Source organism: Rissa tridactyla, chromosome 3 (genome assembly GCF_028500815.1).
Source record: "Rissa tridactyla isolate bRisTri1 chromosome 3, bRisTri1.patW.cur.20221130, whole genome shotgun sequence".
Taxonomy (NCBI): Eukaryota; Metazoa; Chordata; class Aves; order Charadriiformes; family Laridae; genus Rissa; species Rissa tridactyla.
In genome coordinates this window covers 65,541,047-65,567,810 of record NC_071468.1, presented here as the reverse complement: position 1 = coordinate 65,567,810, position 26,764 = coordinate 65,541,047, and the positions used below count along the sequence as shown (strand labels likewise).

At 43.4% G+C, this 26,764-nt stretch overlaps 3 protein-coding genes across 5 annotated transcripts; all 3 read right to left on the bottom strand.

Moving 5' to 3' along the window:
• Positions 1-489: 489 nt before the first annotated feature.
• Positions 490-10,217, bottom strand: LOC128907274 (pantetheinase-like). Of its 2 annotated transcripts, none has more exons than XM_054195944.1 (8): positions 8,937-10,217; positions 6,389-6,619; positions 6,154-6,284; positions 4,899-5,091; positions 4,064-4,355; positions 2,704-3,077; positions 2,366-2,536; positions 490-1,078 (listed from the first exon to the last, which is right to left on the bottom strand). In XM_054195944.1, exons 1-8 carry the CDS (start codon positions 8,955-8,957, stop codon positions 959-961), a joined length of 1,533 nt encoding a protein of 510 aa, XP_054051919.1. In that variant the 5' UTR covers positions 8,958-10,217; the 3' UTR covers positions 490-958. The 2 variants fall into 2 exon arrangements, with proteins under 2 accessions (XP_054051919.1, XP_054051920.1); XM_054195945.1 differs by lacking the exon at positions 8,937-10,217 and adding an exon at positions 8,592-8,901 and having other exon boundaries at positions 491-1,078.
• Positions 10,218-10,349: 132 nt separating this feature from the next.
• On the bottom strand, positions 10,350-20,726 carry LOC128907275 (pantetheinase-like). 2 transcript variants are annotated; one of them, XM_054195947.1, is made up of 8 exons: positions 20,511-20,726; positions 18,479-18,750; positions 18,244-18,374; positions 15,998-16,190; positions 14,240-14,534; positions 12,605-12,978; positions 11,122-11,292; positions 10,350-10,862 (listed from the first exon to the last, which is right to left on the bottom strand). In XM_054195947.1, the coding sequence occupies exons 2-8, from the start codon at positions 18,689-18,691 to the stop codon at positions 10,761-10,763; spliced, it is 1,479 nt and encodes a 492-aa protein (XP_054051922.1). In that variant the 5' UTR covers positions 18,692-18,750; positions 20,511-20,726; the 3' UTR covers positions 10,350-10,760. The 2 variants fall into 2 exon arrangements, with proteins under 2 accessions (XP_054051922.1, XP_054051921.1); XM_054195946.1 differs by having other exon boundaries at positions 18,479-18,719; positions 20,511-20,724.
• A 1,301-nt stretch (positions 20,727-22,027) lies between these two features.
• Positions 22,028-26,113, bottom strand: LOC128907512 (pantetheinase-like). The gene is made up of 5 exons (XM_054196471.1): positions 25,994-26,113; positions 25,191-25,380; positions 23,510-23,922; positions 22,508-22,681; positions 22,028-22,147 (listed from the first exon to the last, which is right to left on the bottom strand). Exons 1-5 carry the CDS (start codon positions 26,111-26,113, stop codon positions 22,028-22,030), a joined length of 1,017 nt encoding a protein of 338 aa, XP_054052446.1.
• Positions 26,114-26,764: the final 651 nt, after the last annotated feature.

Below are 26,764 nucleotides of genomic sequence, written 5' to 3'. Positions count from 1 at the left end.
GCAAATGAGGCCTGGTTGCTGCAGAACATGATAGACACACACCAGGTCCAGGACCACCAAGTTGTACGTGTCATTGCCAGAAGTTTTGAATAATGCCCATTTCTCTCACTATATGGTCAAATGTGTTTCAGGTACTAAAACGTTGCCCATTTCCTATGTTTTCACAGTTTTGAAGAAATTTCCCAAATACCCTGGAGATTGTGTTGGTATGTGTGTTTATGAGGTAAGTGTGGTCTGAAGTGCATTGGACCGAGCACGCGTACGCCACGCACAAAGCAGTGCAAGCTCAGAGGGACTGCAGAACTGGAGATGCTTCGCAGAGCTTGGCCAGACTCAGTGCCTGTGTGGGTTGTGGAGGACCACTTTCTCCCTTTAAGGCTGCACCTGAACTCATTTCGAATCGATTTTTCTATTCATTGTACGGTCCCGTGGTCAGAATGGGGCCCAGGCCCACAGAGCATTAGGGAGGCCCTATTGATTGGTGTGTAAGGCTGAGAAACACAGACACTTAGTGCTTATACAGTCTGAAAAACAGGAAGGGGCAAAAGGGGCAGAAAGGCTTCCTTGGCGAAGATTTGTTCTGCAGCAAATTGGCAAACTTCACATTTCACACATTTCAGTGTCAGTCACCTTGCTAGTTTTATTCTGGCAATCTACATGATTGGGAAAAAAAAAATAATTTCTAATTAAAGATTTCACATGACAGGGCATTCACACTAAAAAATTATTACACTAGCTCAAGCACTATAAAAAAAAAAATACCATTCATATAGGTACACAACAGAGTGTTCGCATTGCTTTCTACTAAATAAACTCAACTACCACAGCTGCTGAGCAGAAGTGCAAGATTGCAGAGCAGGAGTGATACAGGATAACTGCCACGTCTCATGAGGAAGTGGATCACTGTAGGGAATTCTCCTCCTGTCTGCGGTGACTGTGTAATAGCTACGGAGTTACATTACGGGGAGGTTCGCAGAGGATGCGGCAGGTCCTTTTCATAAAGCCTTCCAAAAAGTGTCGCTGTTAAGAGCGGTTTCGATGTGCCGTGCTTACTTTTCAAACGTCCATCACGTAGCACCTAGTTGAAAAGAAAAAGAATGATACTAATGTTCCACTAACAGAGTAGCAATATTGCGTGTTACAGAAAGGATAGGCCTTAGAGGCTGAATATTTTGGTGCAGCACTTTTAAAACACAATCGTGAGAATGAAAGAAACCAGAATTCTTTCTGGCTCTGCCATAGCCTTGACACATTTCCTTGGACCTGAAGGTCTTCAAAACTTCCTTCAATTCTATCTTTGGAAAAAAAAGATAATTTTCAATACCTCATAAGAAGGTGGTAAGTGACAGTAACTGATTTGTTAGGTTCTCGTTAGTTACTCATAGGTTATATACATATCTAGGATATTAATTTGAAATCTTTTTTCATTTGTAGACCCCAAAACAATTTCCAGATGGAAATAGAGAATTTCAGGCTACTGGCCATATGTTGCTTTTCTTAGTTACTTTTTACAGACCGATTTGAAAACCCTGTTGTTCATAGACTATGAATACCGTCAACTTTTTAAGAGCCTCTGTGACAAAAAATAAGCATGTACTTGTTAAGAAAATATAACTGTTTAAAAAAAATTAGGCCATGATCATATTTTAGCATACCAATAAATCCTTTGATGTGTATGTTTTTACAGTCTCATTCAGAACAAATGAAAATGAGCAATGCTTTTCCATTCTCCACCTTGTAGAAAAGTCACCCTTGTTTCCCCTAAAACTTTTCAAGTCCTTTTCACTCTCTTCATTGTCTCTTGTAACCTATTTAATAGCTCTTCCAAATCAATTGAGATTTCATCTAGCCTCTTACATAAATGTAATCTAAGGTTTATTAATGAAAACATCTTTTGGTAAAAATATACGCTGAAGTTTCAAATAAAAAACCTAAACCCTACGAAACCCTTGCAAATCCCTTTTAACATTTTTAACTGCATAGGATCTCTACTCTTATGCATGATACTCATTAGTATTTTTTCTTGCTTGGGCAATTTCTCACAGTATTTGATTTCTTTGTTTCCTAAAATGCCCGTTAGCAAAATCTGCAGAAAACAGGTCCTTGAAGGCTGTTATTTATAGATTTGGGACCTGAAGTGGGAAGGCATATTTGCTAAAGAAAACCCTGAAGAGATTCTTGGCCTTAGCGTTTATATCTTCTCCTCAGTAAGGATTAATTCAATCCATCAGTTTAAATGTCCCCTTGAGTTACGGTCTGCAGAACGAAAGAAAGTGGTTCTTGGATGGGACTTTGCTGCCCTATCCGTTTCCAGTAACAGAGCCTGGAAGACCTTGTGTCAAACAGCTCCCAGTTGCCCCATTACCTCGAACTCCCCGGGGGCCAGCTCTACTCCGCTGTACAAGACTTCTGGAAAGACGTAGTTAGTGCCAAACGTGCCGCTGAGGGAGAACATCTCAAACTTGGTCTGAGCCGTCTCCACCGGCTGCCCACACGTGTTCCTGTCCGTGCTCTGGCACTTGAGCAGCGTGCAGATCTGCGGGGAGGAGGATACAGAAAGGCAAAATACCACTAAGCTTTCAACAATCAAGAGGTGGATTTGACAGCAAGAAAAGTTCTCACGATGCAGTAACAGACAAGTGTTTTGGGTTGGTTGGGGTGTAGGTATATACAACCCACACTTGCCCCTACAAAACCAATTACCTGCCAATGGTACTTTATGAGAGAACCATGAAGGCCATCAAACGCACCCAGGACATAAACTTCGTCTTTGCTCTTGTTTGACATCTGATAGACCAAATGACAGCAGAGGTCTCCTTGGCAAACCGTGTAATTTCCAGCTTTGCACCTGAGTTCACTGAAAGTGAATATGTCCCGCCGAACAGCTCCCGAAAAAGTGTCATTTCCTTCTGGAAATTTCTTGATGCTTGTGGCGTACGAGCTCCAGTTGACAGCAGGGGGGTAGGTGGGGGAGAGACGGGGGCGTGCGCTCAGCTCCGCTAGCAGGAGACATCCCTCCTCTGTCCTGCTGTCATAATGGTAGGCAAGGGGTCCCTCCGGCGTGAACAGCCCGCTGCCTGCCAAGGACACCCACCAGCCCTCCGTCAGCCAGCACCCCGGAGCACGGCCCAGCAAGGGGGTCAGTTGCCCCCTGTGCCACACCGGTGGGCTTTTTTGGTGATGCTATTTTCAGTCAACACGTTACAGAGAATTTTGGAAGAATTTTAAAAAGCAGAACCACTGAAATACCCATCGTAGTATAAAAACATCACCTAAACTTCATAGCTTTTGTGGTTCACTGGATCTTGAATCTGAGCCTTAAATGGCATTTTAACACTCGACCATCTCTTTTTTTTTTTTTAGGAACTTATGTTAATTTAAATATAAATCAGAGCTCCAAGAGTGGCTTATTTGCCAAAGAAGGAAATCACGGGGGTAATTACATTTTAAAGAAGGAAACCTGGGGCTGTGGCCTAAACTCAGCTCAATCTATTTAGACAGGCAAAAATGTTCCTTTGGGGCCTTCATTTCTGCATCAGGGAAGAGTTACAGATGCAGCTACAGCAACGTTTTCTCAGTTTACAGAAAAGAAATTGGCAGTAAATATCAATTCAGATCAACCCAAAATATAAATAGCTCTAATTCTTCAGCAGTGACAAAAACCTTGAAATATTTTATTCAATATTCAACAGGACTTGGTTTTGGGTTATTAAGTTCTGTTTATAACTTTTTTTCCTCCATTTAACATAGCATTGATTTTTAAACAAAAAATGCTGTTTTAAAGGAAAGGCTGAAAATTTAAGTAAAACTGTGTTATTTTTAAAGAAAATTTCACTTTTGAAATATCAGAATTTAATGTCATACAGTTTCTAATTTTACCTCTCCCAGAACATTTAACGTTTCCTTGCTTGAAGCTGTTTACCACTGTCAATACAACATCAAGAGTATTTTTAGTCTGAGTGAAAGACTGTTTTCCAGAGACTTCACTATTTTTAAAACACTTTTGCCTGCTTCTGAATCCAGTACTCTGTAGACAATATCCCATTTCCCAAATGCAACTCACCTGTCATTGCCAAGTTGATGTTGTGCGTATTTGCTGAAAGCAAATTGACGCCCATGCCCATAGCCCAGGCAGAGTGAAACTCAACCGCGGTCAGAAACGGCAGGACGTTCATCCACGCCGTTGGGAAGAGCACGGTGTCCACCTGCAACTCGCTCACCAGGACCACGGCAGGCTCCCGGAAAAGGATGTCGAAGCACGTGAAAATGCCGAACTTCCCAAAGGGAGTCTCAAAGGTGACAGCTTCCGGCTCTTTCGGGTAATTAAACTGAGTTTCTCTTCTGAACAGGTTGTACTGCAGGTGAAGAAAATGGCATGTTAGAAACTAAAAATAAGGCAAGATTATGAACAGCTACTTTTGCACCTGAGAGAGGCTTTAAGGCAAAGCTGGGGGTTGAGACACCTGAGCTGGCCGGCACAGCGGGTTTGCATCCATCCAACCAACCCTCTCCCCCTACAAAATAGGGTGGCTGCGCCCCAGCTGCCTCCTGGAAGAGACGCCTAGCTACCTGGCTTGGCTACAACTCTGCTGACATTTACTGAGTATGGAAAACTCTGACACTGCTTCTTTCCCTGTTACTATCATAAACGTAGCCCTTAGGTGTTTGGTATCTGGTATGCGCTCTGCAGCTGCAATGCTCTTGGGAATGATGCCTGATCGATCATTGACTTGCCTGCTTTTCTTTCTGGCCATAAGAGCCTTGCATCAGATCATCCTGGATTGGTTGTCTCTCTACAACTATGTAAAATTACTGTATAAACCATCTGAAGTTCGTGCCAGAGAGATTAAAAGTATATTGATAATCAATTACAGGGTGATGCTGAAGTGCCTCTTTACCTTGTGGTAACGAGCCACCAGTTTGCCCTCTGGGTCAAAGACGACATCAGTGTTGTACTGATAGCGACCGTCGCTGGGGCAGCTGGGATCACTGGCGTTACACGGCTTCTTGTCCCCCATGTTCGCAACCACATAGATGGAGTTATTCCTGGCCATGCAGCTGAGTCGTTCCTGCACTGGAGCTGGAGCAAATCTAATGCATTTTGGTGAGAGAAAAAAAAAAACAAAAACCTTTACAAGTTTAAGTTCAGACATGGAAGGAATGCATTCAAAATTACCGTTCCACTAACTGTGTGTCCCCAGGTGCAGAAAAGGTATAGATCAAATCAAGAGTTATGTTCTTTTTCTTCTCTGTTCATAGCATAATTTTAAATTGCTCTTTTAGCTTTAAAAAATGCTCTCCTCTCCTGTACTCCTAACAAGATTAAGTTATTATTTTCTGTGTGGATACAATTTGGAGCTAACACACATGCAAAGATATGAAAAGCTTCAGAAAATATGCGGGGAAATAAATAAGTATACAGATAACTTAAAGATAAATTATAAGGCAGATCTAAGCCTCCATTTCAAAAGACCATTTTAACCTTTTTTAAGACTCTTCAATCTCTTTAAGGCAGCTATCCATACACCTTTAGCAATAAGTGGCCACAGCATTTACAGAGCTGGAGACTCCTGAAATCTAGCTTCATAAAGACTCGGAACAGAAAAATACAAAAGCTTAGCTTAGAAACAAACCTGGTCCTCTTGGTGTCCCCTGCTGACACACACTCAGAGCAACCCTGTGTAACACAGCAGACTGTACAAGCAGATGAATTTCTAGAGTGCATTTCTTTCAGATCTAGAGAAGTATTTTGTGCAATTTGATTTAGGGATCACCCAGCCACACGAGCTGAGGACTGAATCCCCTTGTCTAATCTATGCATCCGACGTGATGATAAACTAGCTTATACTTACAGGAGATTTTCACAATTGTTCTAGAGTGATAAAGTTTTACACGTTTTAGAAATAATGATTTTGCCTCATATTTCCTCATTTTCCTCCTTTTGTGAATTTTAAAAGTGAGACTGTATCAATGCATTTTACCTTGCATATTCCCATTACCATTTCAATTAGAGTTCTTTTTGATGCATTTCATTTCTACAGTACTTGGGATTTTTAATAGATTAAAAAAATAGCAGTTGTTCAGCAGTTACCAGGAGCATGACTCTGTGACACACTAATTTGAAACCATATAAATCACTGCAGAAGGAATCACCTTGTGGGGTCGGTACAGGGAACCCAGTTCACCGCCGGATCAGGGATATCCTCCAGGTAGGGGTAGATGGCTTCTCTGGTGAAACGCCAGCCATAAATGCCGTCTTCAGGAGTCACAATGATGTGGGCACCCTGAGACAATGGGCTCCGTTAAGAATTCAGTCACCAACAGATAATCAGGAGGGTGAGCAGGAGAAGAAAACACTAATTAACAACATTCCCAATAGACCTAGTACCTGCTGGGCGGCTTCCTTGATGGCCCCTTCCAAGACATCCATGTTTTTGTTCATCAGGGCCAAAGCATCATCGGGAGAAACAGGCTCGTCAGTGGCATCTGGCAGGATGACGGCATGCTCGTAGACGGCTGCAATGAAGGTGTTGGAGGCCAGGGCCTGAAGGACTGCGAGCGCAAACACCGCAGCGTGCAGGAGAGGCTGGGAAGGGAGCATGGTTGTGCCTCGCAGCTCCTGCATCGGGCATGCGGAATATAAACCGGATAGAAAGAGGAGGAGTAAAGACTAGTAAGTTTGCTTTGGAAGTAATCTCCTATTGAGTAATCTGGCAAGGTACAGTACAGTTCTGCCAATAATTAGGGCATCTCTTTACGGTAAGAAGTAAAAGAAACATTTCTAGGAAGTGGATCTTGTTTCCAATTAGAAATGCTGTAAAGAAAAGGTGAACAAAAGGCTAAGAAAGCGTGTCAGATGCAATGCTGATCTACGGGGGGCTCCGTGGAAGGAACACTTGCATACTCTCTTTGTACTTCCCTCTCCAGGTTTTCAAACCCATCTCGGGGCAAGCCCAGACTCCCCTGGTTAGGGCACACTACTCCATATAACCTTACTGCCTGTGGTTGCCATCGGTTAAAAATTCAGCCAGTGCTGAAGGCAGACCACCTGTGTGAAGGACAGCCCTCATGCTTCAGAGTGCAGACGATTCATCTACACTTATGAGACACGTGGTCCTGCCATGCCTCTTGCCTTTGGCCAATGACTTATTATAGTTGTAGCAGATGCCCTGAGAATGTCCTCCCTCCTGGGCTCATGCTAACCCTTGAACTGTGCTGATCTCCCTGCCTAGAGCTTTCACGCTCTTTTTTTGAGAAATAATTGATTTTAACTATTTTTGTTATGAAAAGCAATTTTTGCATAAAACAAAATTTGAAATTGCTCATACAAAGCAATTTTTTTCTTCTGAAAAGTAATTTTTGCATGGTATTTTGGAAATAGCGTATTACTACTGTAGTTTCAGGTGCTTCATAAAAAACCACCCTTTTTTAGAACCTGTGGTATGTCCGTGAGGGTAAAGGAACATAACCTGCCCAATCACATTTACCGCTATGTAACAAATCAAGGAATATATTCTTCATGTGACAATATCTTCCTCTTCACTATGTAATTTTACCCGGAAGTCTTATTTTTGTCCATCACCATCAAGGCCTGCTCAGGAGCCACCAGCACTGCAGTGTCCTCTGACAGGAGCAAACACTGGAACAGGCTTCCTAGAGAGGTGGTCGATGCCCCAAGCCTGTCGGTGGTTAAGAGGCGTTTGGACAATGCCCTTAATAATGTGCTTTAATTTGGTCAGCCCTGAAGCGGTCAGGCCGTTGGACTAGATGATTGTTGTAGGTCCCTTCCAACTGAAATAGTCCATTCCATTCTAAATGTCTTGAAAAAGACCACATTGTGCTTGTAGATGGCTGTAATGTGGCCGTCCAGGGCACAGGCCTCCAGAGCAGACAGCACCAAAAGCACAGGCTTTAGGAAGCCCCATGTCTGCAGCCTCCAAGAGGAGGACGGGGGCAAGCAAAGAAAAGCAATTAAAGGGGAAGCAATCCCTTTAAAAGGGGAAGTTTTGCACAAAACCTGGGAATTCCCCAGAGTGGCAGAAAGCCGACACCAGGAGATGCAAGCACCCTGCCTCACAACACCAAAGCCAAGAGAGCCGCCAGCATTGAGCAATTCTGCCTTACACCACCAGCAGAGAAGTCACGGAGAAGTCACCACTGTGCCGCAGCTGAAGAAACGTGTCGCCCGCCAGATCTGCGAAAGGTTCAGGTGTGGCATTGCTGTAGTAACGCAGCTCAAGGCAAGCCCAGGTCACAGCAGGAGAACAAGCCAGAGTTTGGGAAATCTCAGCAAAGACCAGCACGGACACATTCCTGGCCAAACTCGAGGGTGTGGGGCACAGGAGGGGCTGCAGGAGGCAGGCGGCCGGCCCCGAGCTCGGGGCTGCCGTAGCTCAGCACAGCACCGGCTCAGAGTTGCAGGGCCGCTGGGGGCCTTTGCGATGCTCGGCATCACAGGGGCGCTGCCGGGCAGGCCGTTTGTCTGAGCAAAACCCGTCAGCGCGCCACTCAGTAACGGAGCTCTGAAGATCTCAGGTCCCCAACGGCACATTCCCAAAAATCACTTGTATCTGGCTGCCCAGTTTTCTTACCTTCTTTGGGTTCTGACTCAGCTGTCAGGTAACAAAATGCTTTTTTGTTGCCCTTCCCTTGAAGAAGAGTTTATTGTTCTCAGTGGTTACAGGCAGCCTTGTTTTTATACAGGCTGAGTTGGTATGTGGATACTGGGTAGACTTGCACAGGATTACTTTCTGTATGCTTGACTCACTAAACAGGAACACATTTCACAACGATAAATGTTATGCAATCTTTGTAGCAAAAAGAATTTAGTGCCACGGTGGCTCGTGCCAGTCTTCTATAAGAAAATATTCAATGTACAAATATACCTAAACCAGACAACAATGCCTCGAACCAAATCCAGAATTCAAGATACTCACCAGATTCAGGGCTGGGATCATATACTACCTGCACACACGTTCCCTCAGCCAGAAGACTGGTATCAGCAGTGAACAGACCTAAAGGAGCTGCCTCCCAACTCCGAGACTGGCCACACGCTCCTGCTGAATACCTTCTGCATTGCAGGATCAGACCTTCTTGAGTGTCATAGCACTCTTTAATTCCAGGTTCTTTCCCTGGGAGAGAGTTGCAGTATCACCCGCCACGTTCCTGGGGTACAGGTGCAGCGTCTGCACTGAGTTTGTACCCATGGGAAGAAGATCATGCTGGATAATCCCTTGCTGGACAGTAGCTGACTCCAGCAGTTACCAAGGTTTTAAGAGAGCGTGGCTCTGGCAGCAATGATGTTGAGCTTCCATGAGTCAGAACACCTTGTCTAGGGCTTTTGATAAACATGTCATTATGTTAAGCATGACACTACGTTATGTCACACGTGAGTTTCTATTTACATTTGAAAACAGAGAAGGTCATATGTGCACAACAGTGATAACCAGTGCCGGACTCTGGGTAGTATTTGCACTCCAAACTTCTCATCAGCTCCATAACTGAAGTGTATGGGACTGAGGACCTCGAGAACACCATGCTGAGACCAGGAACAGTGTGGGGAAAAGGAAGGAGAAGTTCGTCCACTCTTAAAGACACAGCCCCAGAACACGCACATCTTTATACACTGATATGCTGAAGGAAGGTCACTAGGTTCCAGCAGCAGCAACAAAGCACAGGTGGCTGGGAGGCAAGAGGAAGCTTCTTGTGATGTGAAGATGGGAACAGTGCCTTCACGCCAGCAGTAGCTGGTCTTAAGTAGAAATGTAAACCACCTAATTCCTACAGTAAATGAATTGGCAGGGCAGCACTACCTAGCATCGTCATGAAGGAGCAAAGGAAAAGGCTTATTTCACATGTGTTGGTGTTATACGACGAGAAAGAAATAGAGAAGATGGGAGGAAGGAGCTGCTATACGATACCAGGTCACTCGGGACCTCTTTACTGGACGCAAACAGTTCCAGCACTGAATAGCATCCAGTGCAGCCAGCAGGTGTTGACAAGCTGTTGTTCAGAACTGGCAAGCAGAATATTTTGAGGTTTCAGTTCCAAGTTTTGGTTCAACAGAGATTTCAAAGTAATGGCGATTCATGTTGAGGTCTGACCAAGAAGCGGTGGCAGGTTTTGTTTCAGGATTGGATCTTCTTGCTCAGCCTCCGTGATGCGCTATTCTGTGCTGCCATGTGCCACACAACGTGCACCAATAGCATAAAGACAACAAACCCAAGGCAACACAAATAGGGAAAATAACGTATAAGTGGGGAAAAGAGCAGACTTGCATGAGTCAGCATAAGTAACTGTATATCAGAGACAAAGCATTATTGAGTTTTTTTGTCTAGAGCTGCCATGAATGACATTTTTCACTGTTTTATTTACTGGTCTCATAATAATCTGCAATTACAAAATATGCAATGTTATGTTAGTAAGAATGTATCCTCTGGCCCACAATATAGATTTTCTGAGGGCTAGAAAAAGAAAAATCCAGAAAACAGAGAAAGAAACACAACTGTTGTTTTACACTAATAAAAGATTAGCAATCTTATGATATAGAAATAGATACTTCTCAATAAATGGTAGCAACAAAATAATATTGCTGCATTATTACTAAACAAAGCACATCGATAAGAAGTTTGTGCAACTGGAAATAAGAAACATAGCTGGGATTGTTGCAGTAGAGGATGCTGTATCTCATTTGGACATAAGATTAATAGTACACAGCTTCACTTATGGTAATATCATGGGAAGGCTGGTGGTTGTGGGTCTCATTTCAGATGATCCTTTTCATACCACCGTCCAAAAAGCGTCACAGTGATGACTGGTTTTGTTGGTCTTGTCTTGCTCATCAAGCGCCCATCATTCAATACCTGATTGAAAAAGGTAAGAGAATGACATGATTAGAGAAGTACTCATATGAACAGGCCAAGAGCTCATAAAGATGTGACAAAACAGGAAGAAGGTGCATCAGACCATACCTCTTACTGAAACTAGTGACTTCATTAAAAGGTATTTAATTGGTCTGATTATTCATTATGAGCAAGTTCACTTTGGCTGTTTTGAGACAGTTTATTCCATTACTATCCCACAGAGAACCTAGCATGACACAGCTCCCAGTTGCCCCATTACCTCGAACTCCCCGGGGGCCAGCTCTACCCCGCTGTACAAGACTTCTGGAAAGACGTAGTTAGTGCCAAACGTGCCGCTGAGGGAGAACATCTCAAACTTGGTCTGAGCCGTCTCCACCGGCTGCCCACACGTGTTCCGGTCCGTGCTCTGGCACTTGAGCAGCGTGCAGATCTGCGGGGAGGAGAAGACAACAACCTATTCAGCAAGACAGAAACACTCTGGTAGGAAAGCCTTGTGCCATCAAAGCTAGCCTGTGTTGGAGTATGTGACTGTCACAGGATCTCTTTCATAATCTTTAAGCAACTCCTTTTTAGTTGTAGTTTATTTTTTTACTCCTTGATCTGACCAGGGGTATTCCAGACCTGCATTGCTTTAGTAGTTAGAAATAACCTGTTTCTGATGTAAGTGCTGCAAGGGCACCTTATTTCATCCATGAAATAGATGAAATCATGAAAATCATGAAATCCATGAAAAAGATTCAAAGGATGCTAGCTGGTTTTGCTGACAAGTTACAGAGGAGTTTGTCTATTTGTGGCAGATATTGTGGGGTAGAAGTGTATTTGCAAAGATCAGAAGTATTATTCATTAGCAAATACGGTTTCATGTTGAAATGCAGACAAGCAGAGAAATAAACAATCAGATTCTCTCAGTATGTTCTAAGGAAATGAAAAAATACTGAGGGAAAAATTAAGGGTAGAAATTTCTGTCTTCTCTAGAAAATTCAGTACTGGTAGAGGCCATCTGGCAAAATCACCAAAATAAATTTCCCAAGCAAGCTCACTGAATCTATTCAAGCTACCTTCTTAAATGTATTAGTTGACCTGTTTGCTGGCTAAGACCTCCCCCATATCCTGGAATCTGTACCAGCTGGTATGCAAAGGCTGTGTTGACAGACAGAAGTAACTAACTAAAGAAAAGAATAATCTGCTGGCACAATAACTTAGTTATGAAGGCAAAGAAGGTTTTCTAATGTGGCTTTAAGCAAATTCAACTAGGATGTAATTCACTGTCTTATGAAGTCATATGCCACTCAGTAAACTTCATTGCTATAATTTGAGTAATGACAAAAAATTAACATCTCTGTGAATCTAAATTATCAGAGCGTCTCATAAAGATAGATAGAATGAACAGATTTTTTAACAGCAACCTTTTGATGAGGATTACAGAGGAGATTCAGAACACTTACTGGAGATAGTCACAAAAGACAACCTAAATTTAGCCCATATTGCATGCTTAAAATAATAGTGAGAGCACTCTGGGAACTTAAAAGAGGTTTAAAGACCTCTCCACTGCATTTGTTGTATTTAAAAGTAAGCAGGCTTGGATGTTTTAGCAACTACTTCCTGTTGCTAACAAACAGGACATCAAGACTCCAGCATAAAAGAAAGTAATTGTCTTTTTCCCCCCACAGGAGCTGAAGGTTTCTCCCTGTAACGAAGCTTCCTAAAATATGAGTCATCCCCCCCGCCCCGAGAATCATTACCTGCAGGTAGTATTGTCCTTCAACGACATGAAGCCCATCAAAAGCACCTAGCACATAAACTTCGTCTTCTCGTTTCCCTACCATCTTGTAGTTCAAGTGACAGCAGAGGTCCTTCTGGCAAACGGTGATATTCCCCTCAGGCTTAGTGAGCTCAGTGAAAGTGAACTTGTCATGGAAGATGAGTCCTTCAAAATCATGGTCATTTGGTGAGAATCTTTTGACACTCGAAGCATATGAGCTCCAGCTGACAGCAGGCGGGGAGGCGGGAGAAAGGCGAGGGTGTGAATCTAGTTTAGCAACTAGGAGGCGACCATCCTCAGTTTTCATATTGTAGTAGTACGTTCTGGCTCCGTCTGGTGCATAAATGCCGCTCCCTGAGGACAGCGCAAGAGTCAGTCCAAACAGAATAAAAGATTTCATATTGTCCTTTGATTGTCCCTGCAGCTAGCTTGTCCGCTATTTTATAAATATTACACAAATTTTAGTCTCACCGAAGGTGACCATTAGCAACTCAGTCCATAGAGCTCATGCTTTGGCAAAGAATAGCATTTATTTCTCTGGCCGAGGCTTGCTCAGCGTAGCCAAAGACAGAGGATGTTATGTTATGGTTGTGTTTATGGCCTCCACAGTTCTCTTTCCTCCTCTATGCAACAGAGATTCTTGAGAATTCCTTTATTCTTGGCTAATTGATGTAAAAGGACCATCTAATGATTGAGACCATCCACTGATTGAGACCACCTAAAACACAACATAGGCCCATATCACAGGCCCGTCCTGGTGAACACAGAAGGAGACAGTGGGTGTCCAGCCCTGTTTGCACTGGCTGAGGACTCGTATTCCCGGTATGGGGAATTCCCACCCGACCAGTGCCAAGCAACAGAGGGAAATCAAAGATGATCTGTCGTACCCATCACGGCCAGAGCGCCACATAAAATGGACAACACGGATTGGCCTGTCAGGCATTTCAAATGAGAAGCCCCAAGCCAATACTGTGGTTTCGCAGCTCAGTGAAGATACCGGTCAAGCTGAAATATGCTATCTCATAAGCTAAGCTCTAGAAAATCAGTGCTGCACTCTTAAAAAAAAATGCAGAATTCTTAGCAGTGTTACTGCGCAGGTCTGAAAATTTGTTTTTAACACTTTTCCACAACTGTGTTAAATACAGCTACAAACAGGTCTTTCATTTGGACAGAATAAATGGAACCATGTGTTTGGCTTATATTTATTGTTCGGCATTCAGTTGTAGACTTACAGGTGGAGAGGAAAAGAACCTACATTTCAGAAGTTTCTACTCAGATAGAAGGGGCAGTAACTTACTACTTCTTTAGAAGAAGGGGAGGGGAGGGGAGGGGAGGGGAGGGGAGGGGAGGGAAGGCAAGGCAAGGCAAGGCAAGGCAAGGCAAGGCAAGGCAAGGGAAAAAGGTGCTAAGAAGTCAGGGAGAAGAAAAGAAAACACCACAAGTTTTGCTATGCTTTGTATGGCATCAGTAGAGACAGGGGTTGTCAGGTTTAAAATTTGGTGACCAGACTCTTCACTTTCCAAATAAATATATTCCTCCACAAAATCAACTTGCAGAACAGAGAATAAAGATTCATGGCTATAAAGATTTTTCAGACAGAGTGAGAATTAATTACCTGTCATAGACAAATTGGTATGGTGTGTATTGGCGGCTAAGAAGTTGACACGCATGCCCATAGCCCAGGCAGAGTGAAACTCAACTGCAGTCAGAAATGGCAGGACGTTCATCCATGCTGTTGGGAAGAGCACGGTGTCCACCTGCAGCTCACTCACCAGGACCACGGCAGGCTCCCGGAAAAGGATGTCAAAGCACGTGAAAATGCCAAACTTCCCAAAGGGAGTCTCAAAGGTGACAGCTTCTGGCTCTTTTGGGTAATTAAAAAACAGAGCTTCTGACATAAAGAGATTATGCTGTAAGGGAAGGTAAAAAGAGAAACCAGTTAAAGGCACCTACTGCAATATCCTGGACTCATTCCCTAAAATTTTTCAGAATGACAAGAGAATTTTTTTTAAGATGCGTTTGAAGTCTTCACATCTAGGAAGTCAGGCTAACATTGTATGATCGCAATAGTGCCCAAAAGGTGGATATGGGGAGACACTTCTAGCTAGGAAAGCAACCAACTATCTGCAGGTCTGTTGGTGTCGGCCACCCACAACTCCCCTATGAATAATCTCTCCAGTTTCCCCACCTGCTTTATAATTCTGGTGACCCAAAAGACACACAGAAGAAAAATAGTAATGATGAGGAGCAGGGAGGATCTGGTGCCAAGAGACAGGATTGGTGACCTTGGTGCGGAGAGGCATCGAAGGACTGGAAGCACCCAGCACCAGCAGGAAGTGCGAGACAGTCCAGGAAGATTGCAGAGTGGAGAAGAAAACAAAAGCGATGGTGACGGGGGAAAGGCAGATGGTCTCAGCTGACAGAAAAATCCAAGTTTGCGACATTCTCAGCTTTCCAACGTTTTCCTTGTTCCTTTGCGTTCATGTTTACTAAAAGAGCCCTTTAATCTCCAGGTGACCTGGACAATATACACGTGCCACTGAGCCAGAAAAGAGGTTCAAGTTTACTGAACTTGAAACTCATTGCCTGGGCCATGCCAGGCTGGCACACGGAGGACCATCCTCCAGAGTATCAGAGTCCCTCTCACCCAGTTTGCTCACAAAGAAATATCTTGGCACCGCCTCTGAAGAACCAGATGAAATACTGGGCCTGAAGTGCATTAAATAAACACCTGACTTCAAGTCTAGCCATATCTGCATATCTGACACATGACCTTCAAACAACTTTGATGAACCTTGCAGGTGTGCACACAAAACTGAGAGAAGGTACTTTTATTGGGTGTAAATATTTCAAGACCTTCATCTCTTTTTACACCCAGCTTATGTCCATGGTTTTGTCCAGATAATTTCTGTTATGCAAAAACTGTGCTGAAACACCATCAGAAAAACAAATGATAGGAAAGGGCCTGTCTTGCTTAAATCAGACTACTTATGTAAGATGAGATGCAGATGAACATTTTTAAATCCTGGAACGTGAAGAGGTAGTCTGGTGAAGACATGGCACTGAAAAATAAAGCTGCTCCAGCAGTAGAATTTCCAGTAATAGGGAGTTAATGAACTGAGGAAGTCAACCAAAACCACATGCCAGTAAATTGGACTTGAGTAATCATTTTTCATTCTGTTCTGTTTTGAGAAACATGACAGCAAATGCAAATTTGAAGTCAACACTTCACAGCAAGAGAGAGATACTTTTAAATTATAAACAGAAGCAAAAAGCTGCCATGGGACTATGACTGGTGTTTAATTCTCTTGCTAAATGAAGAAATTTTGGAAGAAGTGGAAAAAAAGCTCCTAACTTTCCAAGGCCACTTTACCTTGTGGTAACGAGCCACCAGTTTGCCCTCTGGGTCAAAGACGACATCAGTGTTGTACTGATAGCGACCGTCGCTGGGGCAGCTGGGATCACTGGCGTTACACGGCTTCTTGTCCCCCACGTTCGCAACCACATAGATGGAGTTATTCCTGGCCATGCAGCTGAGTCGTTCCTGCACTGGAGCTGGAGCAAATCTAATGCATTTTAGGGAGAAGGAAAAAAAAAAGACTAAGAAAAACTGTGCTGTCAGAGGTGTCCATCACTGAGGGCACACCGGCAGCCCCTCTGATCCTGCAGGCAGGGCAGGGCAGGCAGGTACACAGGGTGGCTGCAGCAATCCCTCAGGTTGCTTCCTGCACCTTGGAGAAGGTCCTGGAGGCCTCCCATCGGCATCTGGAGGGACGTGCCACCCTTGGGCTGCCTGTCAGCACCCCTTGGCACCCAGAATGTGCTCTGCAGCAATCGGATAATTCTAGGGCTGAGAAATGGCAGGAGAGGAATCACTGGGCAGAGGAAGAGACTTAACTTGGTGTCACACAGGAGAATCCCTCGCATCTGGCATAGCAGTACCTGAGGACCATAGCTCTGGGCCCTCGACACACCAAGCAGAGTCAAGCTGTCGAATACTGCAGCTGATGTGGTCAAGACAATTCATCTCCTCCCGCGGATGGGAGTACACAGTCCTCTAGCCATGGCATAAACAGCAGTGGGATATTTATTTCAAGATGCGATAGGCCATGTGCCATAAACTGCCAGCACCTCTGAAGCACCCGTACCAGGGCAGAAGAGAGCAGACATCGCCCTCTGCAAGGTGTGCATTTGGTTTTGCAAGGCGTGCATGAACTTTGGCAACCTCATCACAGTCGTTCTGTGAAAGGTCATAGGAGGACTGGGCCATACAGGTCCACCATCATGCAAGATACATAGGTAGCACCAAGGAACAGCGCATACCAGACTGTGATGGCAGGCATTATATTCCCACAAGGTGCTAATGAAAAGCCTGATTTAGGACAGTGAAGAGACACACAGATCACCTTCACAAAAATGAACTGTACGAAGACTGGAATAAAGACCTACTTAGACACGCTGCCACCCCACATTCACTGAAAGACTCTGTATATTTTAGCTACTTATGTCTCAGTAGAAAGTTGCACATCCTGGACTTCTCCCCATTCTGAATCTTCCTCTCAGTACTGTTGAGGAATTACATCCTCACAAGATGCAATAACATGCTCTAAGCACCTCATCATCGAGCAGCTGCAGAAAGCCGTGGTGAAAAAGCCACACCACAGCTATAGTTCCATGGCTGAGCAAATATTGCATGCTGTACGGATCTGCAGTCCAGCACTCGGCTATAGGTTAGCTTGTCTCTGCTGGAACATGATGTTTGAATGATAGATCATGTTCTACAGGGAGAGAGACTCTAGCAATTCGGACTTTACCTTGTCTTATCTCTGAAAAACTAAGACCGAAAGTTCCTGGGCTTGTATCATTCAGAGGTTTGGACTTTGACTACTAACCTCTCCTCACCTCTGTTATTAGCTGCTCAGAAACTAGTTCTTGGCTGTCCACAAAAATAGTATGTGTGCTTTTATTTGAACACAGCATTTGTAAAAAAAACAAAACAACAAAATAAACAAAAACTAGCGTTAAGAATTTACAATCAGTTCTGTTCAAAATAGTGTGAAAAAACTGACAGCAGAATGAGAAGCAGCATATTTTGGCATTAAAGCTTTCCCAAGTGCAAAAAACAAAAAAAAAAAGATGTTTCCTTTACATTCAGTAACCCAAATTCTGCATATTGTTTGAATTTCTCTTTAAAGTGTCTAATTCAAAAAACATTTTTTTTTAACAGGGTTCCCTTGTCAATTAGTCTTGGACATGATGTATATTTTATCATGTAACTTACCTTCATATGCAACTTTAATTGTAACTTACCCTCATGTCAAAAGCATTAGCAGTTCTCAGGCATTTATTGGGAGCAGCTCATGATCCATGAGACACCAGTTTGAAACCACATAAATCATAGAATGACAGAATGGTTTGGGCTGGAAGGGACCTTAAAGATCATTTAGTTCCAACCCCCCTGCCATGGGCAGGGACACCTCCCACTAGACCAGGCTGCTCAAAGCCCCATCCAGCCTGGCCTTGAACACTTCCAGGGATGGGGCATCCACAGCCTCTCTGGGCAACCTGTTCCAGTGCCTCACCACCCTCATAATGAAAAATCACTGCAGAAGGAATCACCTTGTGGGGTCGGTACAGGGAACCCAGTTCACCGCCGGATCAGGGATATCCTCCAGGTAGGGGTAGATGGCTTCTCTGGTGAAACGCCAGCCATAAATGCCGTCTTCAGGAGTCACAATGATGTGGGCACCCTGAGACAATGGGCTCCGTTAAGAATTCAGTCACCAACAGATAATCAGGAGGGTGAGCAGGAGAAGAAAACACTAATTAACAACATTCCCAATAGACCTAGTACCTGCTGGGCGGCTTCCTTGATGGCCCCTTCCAAGACATCCATGTTTTTGTTCATCAGGGCCAAAGCATCATCGGGAGAAACAGGCTCGTCAGTGGCATCTGGCAGGATGACAGCATGCTCGTAGATGGCTGCAATGAAGGTGTCGGAGGCCAGGGCCTGAAGGGCTGCGAGCGCAAACACCGCAGTGTGCAGGAGAGGCTGGGAAGGGAGCATGGTTGTGCCTCGCAGCTCCTGGAATGCTCTGAGTCACAGACAAACGGTGCAAAAGAAGCATGCACAGAAAAGTAAAGTGGGACAAAGTTTAACTTTGAAGGAGGGAGGGAGGGAGGAAGGTCAGTTGAAGCCATTACCTTGGAATCTGTTGCAGTTGATATACAGGAAAGTATAACAGTACACAGTAAGGATGTCGCAACTCAACTAGATTAAAAAAGTGGGCAATGCCAAGACTAACTGTGCCAATATCAAAATAAATCATTAAACACATGGCTAGGAAGAATGGTTCTGGTTTTGTTGTTATGCTTTTCTCTGCCATTTATTGCAATAGACTTTTGCTATCTATGCTGGCTCAACTCTGACAGCCAGGGGAAAGGTGGATGTGTCACCCCTGGAGCTAGTCTTCTGTAAAGTTTGACTAGCAAAACTGAAGGTCTTAAAAACTGCTTAATTCTAGTGTCTTCATATTCCCCAATTCCTATGCTATGTGCCAGTATGCGCAGCTCGCTTCCCCAAGTTTTTTTAGACCAAAGTCATTACATTAGCATCTCGCTGTACTTAGATGTAACATACATGCCAGCAACAGAACTGTCCCTTGGATTTATCCCAGTGGCTCTCCCAGTTGCTTCTGTTTAGCAGTACATCACTTTCCAACAGCCTTCCCCCAGAAAATATGCATCTGGGGGAATATTTTCCTCTGAAATCAGGCAAGTAAGCCACTAGCTGGACCATTTACAGAGTACCTCATTGCCTGGCTGCTGTTAGCCTGAAGCAAAGAGTTCATTCACCAGGTGCAGTGGCATGCCTGCTCCTCTGCTCACCTTTCCTGTCCCCAGGAACATGCTGTGTATTGAGAGGCTTTCATATTTAATCTTCATTTCAGTTCAAATGCATTTTTTGCTATGACATTTTCCATTTTTTTGACTTTCTAGTAATTGCAGTATTCTCATTTGGAAAAGGTTTTCTGAATAGTGGGAAGCAGACCAGGCTGTCTGCCTTCAGCTACAGCAGACTGTCACTGCAGACCTGTCTCAGAAAAGACAGAAATGTGGGTGAACGCAAGCATCAGAGGGTTTCCTGCAAGAGTAGCACTGACTGAGGCTTTCAACCATTAGGAACATTGATTTGCCTCTGGTAACGTTCGCCTCTAAGTACTTCTTTCCATACATTACTAGATACAGCATGCTCATTCAGAGCCTTAAATACGAGCCTTTAAAAGGCTGCAGTAGAGATTTCAGTGATAGCTGAAGTAATGGAGCTTGCAAGCCTTCCCCACCCTTCCCGCTTTTCTTACCAAATGAAATAGGGCTTGAGTCACATTAACTGTAATCAGACAGAAGTCTAAAGGAGGAAGCAGTAAACGCTCCCTTGTTTAGCAACAGCTGGCACAACAGTCAGCCCAGAAAGGTGACTACCCTGGCAGGGCTGAGCAGAAAAAGTTACAAGCGCAGGGCCAGGGCACTGCCCCACAAAGCTCAAGTCACACTGCCACGACAGGGGGGTTTCCGCAGTACGGTGGGATGGAGGCGTCCCTGTCTGCCTCTGGACCAGCAGGCAGCACCGCCTACTGCCTGCAGCGCTGGGAGCTCACCCAGGAACAAGGAACTAACTCCGGTTGAACAAACCAACCCACTAAAAACTTAATGAAACTACAGCACTCCCGGCTACACATGGCTGAGGGCAACGTAAGGGGAAATTCATCCCAGACCTCTCTCTACTTTTCAAACCTCCATCCTCCCAGTCCACTCTCCTCACCCCGCTACTGCACTCTCCCCTGTCTCTGCTACTGCGCGAGGGTGGCAGTAATCCGAGGACTTACTTTTGTGACAAACAGCATGCGATTTGATGTTAATGGTAGTAGATTTGATGGTAGTCTGTCTTCAGATTGTGGTCCTGCTCCTTTTCTTGTGCTAAGAGAGGCTGAGTGGATGACTACTCCTTGTCTGAAGGGTTAATCTCACTGTGGAGAAGCCCGTGTGAAGGGTCACGCCTGGAACCATGCAATCACTGCAAAGCGGTGAGGACATGTGGGCAGAGTGAGGAAATCACAAGCTTCTCATTTTTAGCAACAGCGAGTAGTTATGTTGCTTAGCTGTAACAAGACACCATGTCCTAGGGTGCAGATATAAATGTAGGGATATGGTACTTTTTCTCCACAAACAAGTAGAAAACACTCTAGAAATCTAGAAATAATCTAGAAAACACAGTACTTCTATTATATGAATTGTAGAGGGTGACAATTTAGTACATTTACAGACTGAGATTTCATTTTTCACAACGTTCCACTTTGTTCAAAAATGATATATTTTGCATCCTGCCAGTCTATTTTTTTATGTTGCTGGTCAGATTAAGTGTGAACAATGTTTTTACTTCAAAACAAACCTGCAGAACAAACAACAGAATTAGCCGCACATAGAAATCTCAGCCGCGCCACGCTAAGGAATCCAGTCCGTTTGCTTAGAAAGCACAGTCTATAGGGCCTGCACCCGCACACATGCTTGTGTGTTCAAGCTGTTCAAGCTGTTCACTTGCCTTTCCCAACACCTGCCTGCACAGTCCTGACTCTCCCTCGTGCCAGCGTGAGTAACCACTTCATGGGAAGACAGATATGCACCTTCAAAATGGCTTGTTTTGAGAATTTTTTATATGGACTTACCTGACTCCTTGAAAAAGTTGACACAGTTATCAATAGTTTCACGGAAAGGAAATTTTCCACACCCTAATACCGTCACTAGAGAGATTCAAGTACACTCATCCAACTGTAAGTTAGGGCATGGCATAACACATCACACTGTGTGCTGAGTTGAATAACTGGTTTTGAAGTAACAGTGTTTCAAGGCTTGTTTTCTTTTTCTAAGTTAATGATAAAAGTTCGACCATTGGCCTTCGAAGGCTCTGTTAATCTCTGGTTTAGGAAAGTGTATGTTCAGAGATGGGGTGGAACAGTGTAGTGGAAACGACTTCTAATCCTCCACCAAAAATTTCAAAGAATTAAAAATCGGTTGTTATTGGGCCACAACCCACTGCCTGAATCCTACACGACTTAAGTCAGAGAAATTTATTTTCTGTTGTCCCCAGTGTCAAGGTCAAGCCTACAACAAACAACGCTATCGTAAAAACACATACAGAACTGCCCAGTAGAGTAATTTATTTTTGCTGCAGAAACAAGTAAAAAAATCAGTGTGCAGTGCTGTTAGATAAGGCAACTTAAGAAATAGAATGCCACTATAATTATGGGTATTAACATTAATTAACATTGATTAGCATTATGACTAATTATGATTAATTAGCATTACAGAAACAAGCAGATGAGATCTTAAAAGATGTGGAGTGAAATCATGGTGAAGCTTGCTGGGTGTGTGGAGGGTCTTTTTCATACCACCTCCCAAAGAGTGTTACACTCAAAACTGGCTTTGATGTACTAGTCCGACTTATCAGATGTCCATCAGTTAGCACCTAATTATGAAAAAGTAAAATAAACAGGAACATCAGCAAAGCAGTACTATTTTATGACCAACACAAAATAATATATTCATTAATTTTGACCCAGCTGAGAGATATCGTAGCTCACTTGGAGCTACCATGAAGTCTGAGATAAACGAGGAGATTTGGCGGGACAGGGAACAAGGGAATCGGCAAAACGGACGTGCTGTATGAATGCAGCCAGGAGAATCAGGCAGAAATAAAGCTGCTTTGAACTCAAGCCAGTTACTGAAATAGAGGACACTGATAACTACCAAGTTGCTGCTCTGTCTTGTAGTGGCTTTTTGACCATTTGTGTTACAAGTCTGACAACTCACAAGGGTGCCCCATTACCTGGAACCCCCCCTGGGGGGCCAGCTCTACCACACTGTACAGGACTTCTGGAAAGACGTAGTTAGTGCCAAACGTGCTGCTGAGGGAGAACATCTCAAACTTGGTCTGAGCCGTCTCCACCAGCTGCCCATACGTGTTCAGGTCTGTGCTCTGGCACTTGAGCAGCGTGCAGATCTGTGGATACAGAAAGGCAAAATACCTTTAACTTTCAACAATCAAGAGCTGGATTTGATAGCAAGAAAAGCTGTCATGATAAAGAAATGATTCAATACATCTACTCGTTTATTCAGGGCAAGAGGATCTGTGGGTGGCACCTGAAACTTTATAAAAAGACTGTTCTTTGCCAGCACCACAGCAAAGCACTCTGTCTTGTGCACACACATGTGTTTATAAGTTACGTGTGCATCATGCACAATACATATGCATTTAGTCATAGATGTGGAATAGTTTGTGACCTAGGTAAGTTACTTCAGCTCTGGCTGAGTTTTCTAAAAAATTGAAGCCATACTTATTTGCCTACTCTAGTGGGAATACTCTCCAGACACAGGGAAAAGATATAAAGATACAACACATTAAAAAATGAAAGCCTAACAATGAATTTTAAAAGAACCAATACACTGACAAGCCCTGTGAATACAAAGGTTATATCCGTATTTAGTGTCATCATTTTGTTAGGTAACCGCATGTTGGAGAATCACATCAGCTCAATGGCACAATCCACTGAGCAGGAAACAGCTCTCTGCTGTGATAAGAGCATCCCTATGATGCATCCCTACGATCTTCTTTCCCTGTTGAACGTATATATGGAAATCTCCTTGAAGCGTAACAGCACAGGGTCACCTCAGGGTATTGACTTTCAGCATTTATAACCTAGGCAGAGAAGCAGGATCAACACCCCGAATGAAGTCAAAATGCATCAAAAAGAAAACAATTGTTTTCAGGGGGGCCTAAAAAATGTCTCCTCTTGAACCCCCTCAACCAAAAAAAAAGATAAATGCAAACGGGCTGCAAAGAGATTATTCCAGCCTTCCCACTGTCCAAACAACAAGAATACTCTCCTTCAACAACTTGTAGCCCATCAAAGGCGCCCAGAACATAAACGTCATCCTTCTGCTTCTCTGCCGTCTTGTAACCCAGATGGCAACAGAGGTCCTGCTGGCAAATGGCACGGTCTCCCTCAGGTTCAGCAAGCTCTGTAAAGGAGAAGAGATCATGGTAAATGACCCCGCTGAAACAGCGACTGTTTGATGGAAGCTGTTCAATACTGCTGGCATACAATTTCCAGTTAACAGCAGCAGGATAGTCAGGAGACAGACGTGGGTGTGAACTCGGTTCTGTCACCAAAAGGTGACCATTTTCTGTTTCTGTATTGTAATAATACTCTCTCGGACCATCTGGGGCATAAATACCACTCCCTGCAAACACATAACACCAGCAAGCTTTTAGTCTGAAAGCAAGTGTATGGTACAAGAAACCAGTTTTCACTAATTAAACATGTGCCAAATTTTATTCAAATGTTTACCAGATTGTTTTGAAACTAAATTAAGTCTTCACCGACTACAATCCTAACCTGATGCTTTTTGCAGTCAATGGAAACTAGATCAAACTCTGATGTTTCATGTATGGTAATTGGCAAGATTAGTGTGCTAATTATATGCCATTATATTTGATTTAAGTGGCTGAAGCTATACATTCCTCATTGAGTTTAGCTGCATCAAAAATCAGTATTTCTGATTGAAACGAATGATAACATTGTCAAGACAAAAAAAATCTGTAAGGAAAAGGTACTACCACAAGCTACATCTTTATGCAAGCTCTTTACATAAATACATAAATCTTTACAGCCCAGAGTAAAACCTATCCATAAAGAATGAGTTATGTGACACGGGGTCATCAATGACTGAGAATCAAAGGAACGGCCCATATCTGCTTTTATTCGGATGGCAAAGTTCAGGGCTACATTTTAGCAACACCAGTAAATTACTCTCAGTTCTACAAGCACGTGCCTATGAAACTTATGCGTGACCATCATCATCTGTTCAGGAAAAATATTCAGTGAAAACACAGCCTGCAAAGAAAATTTGACACGAGGTGGCCAGCCCAGAAGCTGTTTGCAAGACTGACAAGCACATTTCTCAGAGTTAGGTTTCCACCTAGTGGAGAAAAAAAAGTTTGGGCCTTCACATCAACAAACTGATAAACGCCAAGGTCAGGGTGAGAAGGTGAAAAATCACATGCATAAAATCTCAGAACTGATCGTTTAACAAATAACTGAAGGTGTTCTACTCAACTTACGCATTTCTGAGTTCCTACATATCACATTTTGATTTCCTTTTTGTCTGTACAAATTCTCTTGTCCTAATTCCACTGACATGTGCATACATGCCTACAGCTGATAGGAATTCCTGCTCAGGTAAACATAGAATCAAAAAATCATAGAATCGTTGTGATTGGAAGAGACCTTTAAGATCATCAGGTCCATCCGTTCACCTAGCACTGCCAAGTCCACCACTAAACCATGTCCCTCAGCACCACATGTACATGTCTTTTAAATACCTCCAGGGATGGCGACTCAACCTCTTCCCTGGGCAGCCTGTTCCAATGCTAGTCATGCAAACTGCACTACATAGAAATAAAAGTTGCCTATGTGAACAAGATCAATGAGCGCAATATATCGCATTACCTGTCATATCTAAAGTGGAGCTGTGCGTATTTGCTGAAAGAAAGTTGACGCCCATTCCCACGGCCCATGCTGAGTGAAACTGGACCGACGATAAAAGCGGAAGAGCATTTCCCCAAGTGGTTTGGGAACAGAATGGTGTTAACCTGAAATCTGCTTGCCAAGACCACAGCTGGGTCATGATGGAGTATGTCTGCGCAAGTGAAAATGCCAAAGTAGCCAAAGGATATGTTGAAAGTCACAAATTCTGGATCCTTGGGGTAATTAAACTGTTTCTCTGCCACAAAAAGGTTGTACTGTTCATGGAAAGGAAGGAATAGGAAAAAAAGATTAGAAAAGAAATTAAAACATTTAAATCAGACTAATATTGACTATAGTACTCATTCACTTAAATACAAGTAATGGAGAACAGGTTTTGTGAATAAGCTGTATCTTAATTTCGAAAAGGAGAATTCATACCACTGCAAGAGGAGTCAAGCACAAATACCCGTGGTTCTGATTTATACCAGTGAAGGGGATTTGTACTTAAATAGCAAGAATTTAGGACATTAATGTTTTAATATCTCATGTGTCACTTCCTATTGAGAAGCAGTGAAAATAGAGGGCTTATTGAGTTTTAATTAATTTCCTTTTATTAATTGCTATTAATGAAGATATCTTAAGGCAGTGACTTTCACCTGCCCTCTGACACCTGCTCTATAATGACTCTACGTACAAATACATTTAAGCCTGGGAAGCAGCTTCTGTTTCACGTTTTTATCACCTGAGGATCATGAACTTCCTGAACACTGTAAAATCCTCTTTACCTTGTGATAACGAGCCACCAGTTTCCCTTCTGAGTCAAAGACAACGTTGGTATCGAACTGATAGTGACCATCGCTTGGGCACCTTGGGTCACTGGAATTACACAGCTTCTTGTCTTCCATATTTGCAACCACATAGATGGAGTTATTCCTTGCCAGACAGCTCAGTCTTTCCAGCACGGGTGAGGGAGCAAACCTGAACAGCAGGGAAGGAAGAAAGGAAATAAAACATCAAAACCAGTCAATCCGTAAAAAGGCCAACACTGAGACTACACATCACAAGCATGATAGATTTAAGTCATTTCTAATATGAGGCTGTTGTTTTCTGTTATTCAACAGGAGGCAGCAGTTTTGTGCTTCAAAGATTAGCGTGCTGAAACTCTGGCTTGACCTCACGTTAGATAAGTGAGGAACACAGGGGTTTCCCCAGTGACAGCAAATCTTCGCGCCTTTGAGTCTCCCTTCTGCTGCCAGCGTGTAGCATAGCGTTGATATTACACCGACACGCGGGCTAATCTCAGCTTTCTGCTTCAGATCTTGATTCAGCTGCTGTGCTCAAGTAGCTTAGGATTTGTTGCTTCTATGGCGCGTTATGTTATCTTTCACCAGCCTCAAAAAATGTTGCAAATTATTAAGGAAAAAATGGAATATAAAGGCTACCACATCATGATTCAAAAATATAAACTTGAAATTGTGCAGTATGTCCTTTCAGTAGTAGCAGTTATTTTATTCACAAATATTCCTAATATATCTGTATCTTAAAAATTTTCTATA